Below are 11,626 nucleotides of genomic sequence, written 5' to 3'. Positions count from 1 at the left end.
CCCACGGTGCTTTCCCATCATATTCCTGTGGCTTCCTTCGCACTGGATCACTCCTAGTACTGACATTCATATCTGGGATCTGACTTCTAACGGGACTGAATATGTCTGCATTAGGGTTTAGCTGCAGGGTCTGGAAGGGGCTTGTCATTGTCTGGGGCTGGTTAAGTTGATGGTTAATGTATCTTCCTTGTGTAAAAGACAATAAATCATCCTTTAGTGTATCTAATTCGCTTTTAAATTTACTAATGTTTTCCATTTGTACTTCTTGCCACTGTTGTTGGCTTTCCTGTATTTGCTGCTGACTTTCTTCCTGTTTCATTTCTTGTTCCAGTTGCCACTGCTGTGATCTCTCTTCTTGTTTATGTTGCTGTTCGAGCTGCCACTGTTGCAGGTTTTCTTGTCACTGCTGTTGTCTCTCTTCTTGTTTCTTTTCTCGTTCTTCTTGTTTCTTCTCTTTTTCCTCCAACAACTGCTGTAATCTCTCTTGTTTATTTTGCTGTTCGAGCTGCCATTGTTGTAGGTTTTCTTGCCACTGCTGTAATCTTTCTTCTTGTTTCTTTTCTTTTTCCTCCAACCACTGCTGTAATTTCTCTTCTCGTTCTTCTTGTTTTTTTTGCTGCTCTTGTATTGCTGCCTTCAAGTCTGTTAAGCAGTAGTTTGATTTTCCGCCTCTCATTTCCATTTTTTTTATCCCACTTCTGACACCAATTTGTTATGTCTCCGTTTGTTCGTTAATTTTCCGTAAAAATTCTTTCCAAAGAAACTTTACCGATAGAAGTCCTTTCTTAAATAAAACTGGTTTATTCTTTCTGAATACAACTTTGCGATACACTTAATTTCAACAGTCGCTCTATAACAAACGCTATAATTCACGACGAACGTCTCATGTGCTCGGTTCAACAATACTCTGTCAGCATACATTCAATTACTCATTACATTAAACCTTTCCCATCGTTTCTTGGCTGGTCTTATATATACAAGAATACCACAATCTAGTAGTCTCCTGACAATTCAAGAAGGTTCGAGAAAGATGTGGTGTGATACTAGTCACGTGACCTCTGCTGTTGCAACAATATTAATAGTTTCCCTGTTGATTTACACATATTATTTATTTATAAATGTTAGTTTGATTTGTTTAAACATTTACATTCAAGAATGTTTGATAATTTAATATGATTTGAACTTTCTGAACACGTGTATGTTCAATCTACTGACGATAGTGTTCCAATTTAGTTTCAACTGGAATAATTAACTTGTAGGATATCGATAGCTTGTGATGAAGCTGTAATAGAGAAATATGGAGCTAATAAAGTTAAATTCTAGAGATATAGGTCATTATTTTTTTTATGTTTATAAAAATATTCTAGTTTATTTGTTTTTACCTGTTCTTGAACAGCATGCTCAGCTGACTTCTTCATATAAGACATCAGTTCCGGTTGAGTAAATGGCTCAAAAAAGTGCTGTTGAACACAGGTATTCTTGGTTAATAGTATATTGGATTTAATAATAAAAAGAATTTTGAAGTTAACAATTTTCTTACAATGAAAATATATTTCCAATAGGTACTTACCTCTCTTCTCACACTATGCTATCTCAATCTTCTTTTGCCCTCTAAGCATTGCTAAAAACATTTTCACTAACAGTGCACCAGTCTTTATACTCCATCAATTTTGCACCATTTCTGAACATGTACATATCATGTGACAACTTTCCATCAATAGTATTGCACCACCTATATTGGCACAGCTGGCTCCTTCTGATATTTCTTCTCAATTCTTACTTTTAAGAAGCATCAGCTTTGAAAAGAAGAACACTGGCTGTGGAGAGGAAGGGTGGGAAGTGGGTGAGAGGAGGTAAGTATCTATCAGAAATACATTTTCAGCGTAAGAAAAATGTTAACTTCCAATACGGTCTTACGTCCTTTCACACAAAGCTAGAATCCACACTGAAATGGTGGAGGGGCTGGTTTTGGCACACAACACAGAAACGAAGCAGAAAGTGACTGTCCATAATGAATGGGTGTACTCCAAGATGAACTAAGCACACATGTATGGTTTCACACTACATCTGGAACAGGTATAGTCTTCACTCTTGAAGTAAGAAATGAATCTGAAACAGGGCAGGTAAATACACAACCTCAACTGGACAGACAAGGTTTCATAACTCATCCTCAGAATTAGGAGGTTGTGTACAAATGCAATTCATTCTGAGAGATACATATGAAAATATAAACAGAATTAGCTATGTACATACACAACCTCAATCAGACAGATAAGATTCTGTAACTTGTCCTTGGCATTAGGAGGATGTGCACAAATGCTATTAATTTGGAGAGATACAATGCATAGTAAAATATAGTCAGAAGTATCTAAAAACATATACAACCTTAATTGGACAGACGAGATTCATAACTTGCCCTTGAAATTAAGAGTCATAACTGCAAGTGATTTTATACACCCCACATTTATCCTGTAATTCAAGTTTGTAAAAAATTATAATTAATACAAATAATCACCAGAAGTAATATTTTTAACATCAATGTTTCATTATATTTGCTTATTACAGTATAGTTACATCTGAAAGTGACAAACAGAACATTACAGCAGATTGAGATAATAGAACAGAAGGTAAAAATATATCTGTTATCAAACTATTGTCAGTACTTGTGGCAACAATACTGAAAATTTATAACTTCAAACCATGAGAAACAATTATAAGTAAAAAATTTAATACATGAAAAGAAGAAAGATAGAGGGAGAGAAAATAATATATTAATTAAGCTTATGTAAATTACAGACTCAGTTCTCATCATAAATTACAAAAATTATATTTAATATATATTCCCTGAATTAATGCCTAAGTTTTGAAAATACAAGCCTAAAACTAAAAATATCCAACAACAGAATTCACCCCAATCACAGTTTAGTGTAGGATTCAATTTTTCTAAGAACAAGGACTCTTTAAACATTCTTTCAAGCAAGGTTTTGTTGCTTTTAAAATATCAACAGTCATTACTAGTGGTAAATCTTCGATGTTATAGTAATGCTATCTTAAATGCTCTGAATTTTCACAATGAAGTATCCAGCCAATATAAATTGATTACATTCTTTATACACCAATTATAATTTCAGTCCTTAATCCATTACATAGCAATTTCTTTTCTTGTTGAAAGCAAAGGTAACAAGTTGTGATCTAAATTTTACGTAGACATTGGATGATTTTAACCAATTCACTGTGACTGTGCTGTATATGGAATTTAGTTACCATTGTGAGAGGTACTGATGAGAAAAGACAAGATATGACTGACCCAGTGTTTGGTAACAACACTTGGATGGATGGAGTGTGCCTCAACATTCATAAATACCTTTTACCAGCTCATGCAGGATATTTAAAAATTAAATACCATATACAGCACATTTTCAGTGTACAGAAGAAAAATTCCAACCCATGTACATGACAAAATTGGAAGATTATTATTTTATATAAATATATATATACTGATGTTATGTAGATTCAGGAAATATTCATAATACCACATAGAAAACAATGTTGAATTTTCTTTTCCCAACAGTTATTTTCGGTTTGATTCCAAATTATTCCATCAACTTGAAGGTAATCAACTATGGGTAATTACAGTGTCTTTCAGAAGAAAAGACTTTACAGCATGGTGCAAACAGTATGTAGTACCAGACCTTTGGTGTGGGTTCATCAATTGTTCATATAGTATGTTGAATGGTGGACTGGATCATCACCTCAAATTTCACAGCTTTCTCACAACAAAACGTTCTTCCATCAAATTCAGTCTTGTTCACTCCACAAACAGCAGTAATAACTATTGATTATAAGCATTTATATACATTCTTACATTACAAGCCTCATCCTAGCCCTATTTTTTATAACCCACTACTCAAAACAATATAAAATATTAAGCTATTTTAGGGGAAACACAGTCATATTGACTCAGGACACAATACCTAAAGCACCACTCATAAGGCTCAATATGAACAAGAACTATCTTAAAGAATAAGTAATATCCATCTGACTAACCACATCAAATATTTAAATATTCTGACAACAAAGATCATGCCACCATTGCCTGCATGAAACCCAGCAAAAACATATTCAAATAGTTTGTAACATCTCATCTCAGGAAATCCATAGGCAACACTATTAATCTTCCAGCCAAATCATCCAACAAAGAAAAAAGTTGAAATCATAACTTGTTATTTCTGCTTTCAATAATAACTCTTATGCAAGAAAAATAAATGCTTAGAAGCAGAGCAATGATTATCTATATTACATAAATAGCAATGTGTGTAAATTAAAACATTAAGAATGGAATCAGAAAAGACAGGCCAAGAATTTCACCAGAGAATTTCAGAACTTGTAAGATTCACTCAACGATAATGTACAGACAACATTACATTAACACCCAAGGATTAACCAACAGGTAAACCAATAGTGAATGTTGATTCTTGAAAGCAATATAAAAAGTTTATTGAAAGAAAATACACAGTCCTTGTTTTCTAAAAAATGAAACATACCCCAAGTTATGGTTTGAAAAGTTTCTATGAAAAAAGCCTTTTAATTTCAGGCTTTTATTATCAATTTTTATAATATATGGATTTGCCCGATAACTTAATTTTTTTTTTCCCACCTACTGGTGTGGTAATCCAAACTTATAGCTGCACACAGCTTGAGATCTATGCAAAAATGAGAGATTTGTGGATCAATGTTGCAGAAAGAATATGCAATGATTTGTAACAAGGGATTCATATAAAGTCATGATTATAAAATTCAAAGACTTCTTCAGGATTTTTCAAGGCCTCAACTTATGTTTTTTGACAACTTCCTGATGTTGTTCCATTATTCAAAAAATCAGCTGTACTGTTTTTACTAAAGAAACTAAACCTTCACATTTATACAATACTTTTCACTTTATGTACAAGATCTTAGTGCACTTTTATTCATTTTTCACAGCCTGATTACTTTGATACAAGTGGTACAACATACTGTACAGTAATATCCTTGTGTTCTTTGACACAATTTTTGTATTCATCTTGGTTAACCACCTCCTATTCCTGATGATGAAACATACGATAATAAGGCATTCAATTCATGAAAATAGATATAAATTAAATCTCACACTTTCAACAAACAATATACAGATACAGCCACAACACAACATTTATTGCTGTTTTCCCTTACTAATTTATTTTGCTTTACACTTGACACTTGCTGAAAAATCACACTATCAAAATGGTTTTATGGTGGGGAAAAAGATTATGAAAAAAATCACGTTCTCTGAAACCACAAGAGAGTTAACTGAAGTAGAACTCTGCCAAAGACAAAAATAACTTAGAAATTTATTGACCTCAAGAAACTTCTGAATGGCTCAATTACATAAAACTATAGGACTTATCAAAAAAGGAATTTTATAGAATAGTTTGATTTAAGAATTTTTCAAGTGATTTTCTCAGAATTCAAGGGCATTTTAAGGCAAAATATGAATTTATGGACTTTTCAAGACAAAAGAACTTTTTAAGCTCTGTGCAAACCCTGGAATAAGTAATACAATAGACAATGTTGAAGTCCAAACAATTAAAAAAATAATACATTTTATTTATTAACACATAGAAGCAAACAAGCAAATATACAAAAATGAAAAAAGAGTAAGAAAATGTCAAAAGTGAGTTAATAGTGTTTTACTGCAGCTCTTATAATCAACAGGTAGAAACATTATGAGACCAGGATGGGACTTTCAGAGCAAGTTTTGGCTCTCATACAAAGGTAAACTGCTCTTCTCAAGCCCAAATTAATTTTCTCTAAAAGCCCCAAAACTACATACCACAAACCACATTTGCCATGAAGCTGACCAATCAGAAAAGGGCATTGGGGTGCTGACATATCTGTTCCATACAACAGCTGTAAGGGATTACACGATACAACGATAAGTTCCCTTGCCAGACAAGCTATGAAAAATAAGACCTCAGGTTGAATTTATCACATGTCCTCTACCTAATTTAGTATGTTCCAGAATCAAAACTTAGAAAAACTTAGGAACTGTATGTGTATAATAAATACAATATGAGATTAACATATGTAGTACTACATGTTACAACCTTCCTTCTCCTCATCAATTAATAAATTACTATATGAAATGGAGATATTACAAGAAAATGTATCCTTCATACTGGAAGAGAACACCACTGTAACACACTAAACAATCACCCTTACACAGAACTCGCACACATGATAAATGTTTTCATGTACAACTAATTAAAATGAATAATATGTAATAAAGCCAAAAACAAAATAAAAGCCATTAGAAAAACAAAATATGAGATTAAAAAATGAATCCTCTAAACACATGAATCATGAAAATATAGTACAGTATACAATAATACTCAGAAATAGTATAAAAATAATATAAAACTTTAAAACAAAAAATTACAAAATAAGACCTTGTAAAAAAAACCTAATTACAATATTACATTTCAAAAGTAAATCCTTTTAAATGGAAGTATTACTAAACATAAACGCTAAGAAAAAAGCACTAACATAAAATTAAATACATAACAAAAATTTAATTCTTAAAATGAAAATGATATAAAAATACATAAAAATTTAATTCTTAAAATGAAAATGATATAAAAAACAAAAAAAAGGAAAATCATAAAATTAAAATACATAATAAAAAATCAAAACTGTTTTAAGGAAAACAAGAGATCTTAAAATGAAAATATTTACTAAAACAAAGTGTGGTCTGACTAGAGACTCGCCCTATACTTATAAAACCAAGAGCATTTCATCAGATAAATATACAAGTACATGCATGTGAAACAAAATGCCATTTTAAAATAAATGAAATTAGCACAAAATAAATATACAGTAGGCCCCTCGAGATGGATTCCTGTACATGGTGAAGGGACCTCCCAAGAAAGGCTCTGTATTTTCAGTTTACCTCTTCTGAGATTTGAAAATCCACCATGTGTTTGCCATGCCTGGTGACCCATGAAGGGGAGGAGAGGGTCCTAGTGGTTGAGGGATGTCACTGATGGGTCCTTTACATTGATGGCACTTTAACACATCACTTTGGCCTTGAATTCCTGTAAAATAATGGCATTGGGGTAGCTCCCCCAGGGTCAATTGACTGGTCCAGTTGGGCTAGGGTCAACTAAGTACCAGTGTTAGACGTTCTCAATGGGTGTTGTGGACCTTTTGTCTGATGCTTGTGTTTGAGTATAGTGCCCACAAAACTCTGGCATCTCTACAATGCTCTACATTAGCATTGTGGTACATCCCCTAGTAGGACTCCATGGTGAATGGGGTCAGTGGGCACCGAAGGTTTTCCTTTTTCATAGATCCTACACCCAGTGACCAGCAAAAAACAAATATCATTGATGATAAAGTGACCCACAATTGGAAAAGTCTGATCCCCAGTTCTCACCTCCTACTGTTCCTGTCCCTCTTTTCCTCATCCTTCATTCTTTGACTGAGTAATCATTAGGACAAATGCCTCCCATTTTCATTCAGAAGATGGGAGACATGCTGCCTCTCCAAAGTCAGTGAAAAAGCTCCGTTCTGGGGACATCTTGGTGGAAACATCTACACCTAAATACAGGGAAATACTAGTGAATTCAAAGGCCATTGGGATATATTCCTATTGAGGTTACTCCCCATGCTTCTTTAAATTCTTTCGAGGAGTCATCGTTGAAAGGGATTTATGGAACCTCCCCAAATCAGAGATCCTCACTGGTTTCTCCAGCCAAAAAGTTTCTGCAGTGAGATGTATATCCACTCATAAAGACAGAATTATGCTGCCTACAAATGTTTTGATTTTGATGTTTACATCGCCTCATCTACCTGGCTCTGTCAAGGCAGGTTATCTTAATTGTAAGGTACAGCCATATATTCCTAACCTTCTCAGGTGTTTCTAGCATCAGTGGTTCAGACATTCAAAGGCATCTTGTCATGGTTCTTTGATGTGTGCTCCTTGTGGTGACAAAGACCACGATGCATCAATTGTGACAGTTCCTATCCCTCTTATTTTCATTCTTGTTCTAAGTGGGTGGATGAAAATGAGGTACAATGCTTAAAACTGTCACTAAAATTTCTTAGCCTGAAATTCTGTAGTTGTTGTCCACTGTTCCATCTTGGACATATTCTGCTGCTCTCCATTCCATTGCTACAGTGGAAGTACAGACAGATCTTTCTGTGCCTCAAACAGAGTCCTTCTCTCATCATGTAAAGAGTCTTTTGCACTCTGTGGATGCTGGAGTTGACAAGTCTACATCTACTCTGTCTCTATCCTCACTATCACTTCAAGTGACTGCTCAGGTCCATCTTCTTTGGCTCTGAGATGCAAGACCATTATTTGGTCATGCCGTCAGTCACTGGAGTCTCCTTCTTCTGACAGAGAACTGCCCAGTCATACTAGGGCAAGATCCATGAAGGTTGAAAGACCTCTTTCTTCAAAAGAAAAATGTCGTGGTCGCAAAAAGAAGAGTTCTCCACCCAGTTCACCTCCACCTAAATAAAAATGGCCACTCTGATATAATGGAACTGTTAAGGTTTTCATTTTAATTTGGATGACATTAAGGCCTTGATGGATTCCTATCATCCCGTATGTCTCTCCTTACAAGAAACATTCCTGAGACATGTTGTGTGACAGTCGACATACCCTCCTTGTCTGTGCCACTTGATACAGCCTTGGAGGCTGTAGCCATCCATATCTTTCTGGGTCATACCATCACTGTTTGTTATCTTTACCTGTCTCCAGGAGAGACTTTCAATCACTCAGACCTTGATGCTCTCATAGAACAGTTGCCATCTCCCTTTTCTATCTTGGGAGACTTTAACGGACACAATCCCCTCTGGGGTGGTGCTAATACTGATGGAAGGGGTCATTCTGTGGAATGTATGCTCTGAGATCACAACCTTTCTCTCTGTTCAATTCTGGTTGTTTTACATATTTTCATGCACCTAGTCAGTTTTTTACTGCTATAGATCTGTCTATCTGTTCCCCTTCACATTTTTCTCATTTTTGTATTGACAGTAACCAATGGGGCAGTGATTCATTTCCCCATTGTTTTGAAGGAGATTGCCCATGGTCAATTCCATCTGACCCGAGTGCCATGGTTGAAGTTAGAGCTGGCTGACTGGCTCTCCTTCACCATTTTCTCGGAACTAGATACTGCTGTCATTAGTCTTCTATCCATTAACGACTGAGTGGAAGCAGTAACTGATTGTATAATTCAAGCAGCTGTTTGTTCTATCCCAAAATCTCGACAAGTTTCCTATGGTGGTCTGCTGCCTGCTAGCAGGCACGGAAGGCTCAGAAACAGGTTTGGGATGCCTTTCGCAAGCTGAATTTTATTCCTCACATTAAGCAGTTTCATTTCAAGTGTACTCGGGCAATGAACACCCTCCATGTCTTCTCTTCCACCTCCTGGAGAGCAGACCAATGTTCCATGCTGAAGACCTATTGTACCTTCATACAATCCAGGTGAACTTTGGATCTATGGTTCTGCTAGGCCCTCTGCATTGAAGATGTTGGACCCTGTACAACAACTGGGGCTTCTGCTCTGCAAGGGAGTTTTCTGCACTTCTACAGTTCAAAGTTTATACACTGAGTCCCATGAACCTCCTTTTCACCTCAGACATTTGCAACTTTCCTTGCTTTATGCTACCAAGCTTCAATCCTTACCACAGCATCACACCTGGGGTTGTGCCTTCCTAGCTTGGTGGGCTTTGCTTTTTCAGAATCAGCGGTCGGCTATTCCTCTGTTTGGCCTTTGCATCCAGGCACAGTTGACTGATTTGGGTCTGTCATTGGATGATGTTGCTGAATCTGATGACCAGCTCATTCCTCCATGGCTCATTACCATCCCCACTTGTGACCTTACCTTGAGTCATCTGAGGAAGGTGGATACTCCCATTTGGAAGTACCATCTTCTCTTTGCCAAAGATATTTCAAACCATTCTTCTGTTCCTGTTTTCATGGATGGTTCGAAATAAGGTGACTCTGTGGACTGTGCCATGGTTTGATGTGGCTCAATGGTTACTCACAGGATCCCCTCGACAGTTTCTGTGTTCGCTGCCAAGTTGTATGCCATTTCTCTTGCTTGGATCACATAGAAGCTAAGCATTACACTCACTGTACTATTTACACTGACTGATGCTCTTAGCTGTCTACTGTATGTATTCTCACCCTGTTCTCATTGATATTCAAAAACAAGTGGCATATTTTCTCTATCTTCCATTTCCATCCAGTTTTTCTGGATATCTGGCCATGTAGGTATTCGTGGGAATGAACTCTGACAAACTTCTGCTACGTCCGTCTACTCTGGCTTGTCTGTTCCATTTATGGACTATAGTCCTGTGATCAAGGCACGGCTTCGCACCAGTTGGTAGTTGACTTGCGGAGAGCAGCTTTATAATGAGCAGCAGCGCCATTTTAGACATATTTTACACAAGGTTTAGCACTGACATTGGACAGTAAAGTGTCATTGGTGATGGTGAAACTATCCGGCTTGACTGTTTTTTAAGATTTTTGCAGGCTCTAGGCCTTTTTTAATTTTATTTGAGTTGTTTTATCTGATTTTTGGACATTGTTTAGCATTTAACTTGTTTCTTTTTATCTTATCATAGAAATTTACTTTTTGTTTTTATTTTTATACCAGTTGTTTGATGCAGGTAGCCAAATTGCTTTGTGCCAACAAACTCCAAAACCAACCAACATAAAGTAAGAATAACAAAGAAAAAAAGCAGGGAATATATATAACATTTCACAGGTCAAAAAGTATGCAACTACTGATCACACAGAACCATGAAAAAGTGCAAATAAAAATAAAATTGTACACTTCCAATATATACCAAGAAAACCCTAAACATAGCAAACTTGCATAAAGAGCTTTATAAGAATTTCAGTAGTTTCTATTAACAAGCAGACCCAAAAATATGGCAAAATGCATGTTTGTGATTTTATTACTAAGATGTACAGTGTTCTAAGATCCACTGTAGCTACATAAGTGAATATATATTAATTATCTTTGTTGTAATGGAGAGGATAGATACCTGAAAGTAACGACCTTATGTCAAAATAACGCAAAACATGCAAGTAACTTCAATATAGCCTGTCCTTTTAGGTGGTTATGTTGAATTTGTAAGAATTTGGTCATACAATTTTGTTAGACGGTGCCTCCGTTTAAGTGCAAATTTTTTGTATAAAGCCGCCACACGCAAATGGCTATCATACAAATTTGAACACTAAAGACATGTGACAGATCAAAAATGTATAGTAATATTTGTCCCTTTTAGTGGTACCAATGAGTTCAATTTTGGGGGGTCTGGCTCACAGACTAAATATATACAAAAATAACTTTCAAAATAAAACACCAAAATACAAATAAAGGAACTTTGTAACTAAGTTATGAAATGCAGAATAGCTTAAACCCTTTAACAGAAATTAACTCTAAAAACCTTACACATAATTCGATGACGAGGAACTCACTTTGAGACTAATAATGGCTGGAGACGGCTTAAATGGGTAATGAAGAAAAACTTTAATATAAGTTTAACATGACAGCAAATGTACAACGTTTCGACAAGGTTTTGTCATCAT

The 11,626-nt window shown here is 35.5% G+C and overlaps 1 protein-coding gene across 1 annotated transcript in view; it reads right to left on the bottom strand.

Annotated features, from left to right (window-relative positions):
- The window catches only part of LOC106461581 (vacuolar protein sorting-associated protein 13C-like), a 219,273-nt gene that overhangs the window by 189,835 nt on the left and 17,812 nt on the right, over positions 1 to 11,626 (bottom strand). Inside the window, exon 4 of the mRNA XM_022388591.1 lies at positions 1,383 to 1,460. Coding sequence (XP_022244299.1) covers positions 1,383 to 1,460 — 78 coding nt within the window. The remainder of the gene's footprint in view (positions 1 to 1,382; positions 1,461 to 11,626) is intronic.

This window comes from Limulus polyphemus, unplaced genomic scaffold (genome assembly GCF_000517525.1).
Source record: "Limulus polyphemus unplaced genomic scaffold, Limulus_polyphemus-2.1.2 Scaffold992, whole genome shotgun sequence".
NCBI lineage: Eukaryota > Metazoa > Arthropoda > Merostomata > Xiphosura > Limulidae > Limulus > Limulus polyphemus.
This window is presented reverse-complemented; position numbering and strand designations above follow the sequence as displayed.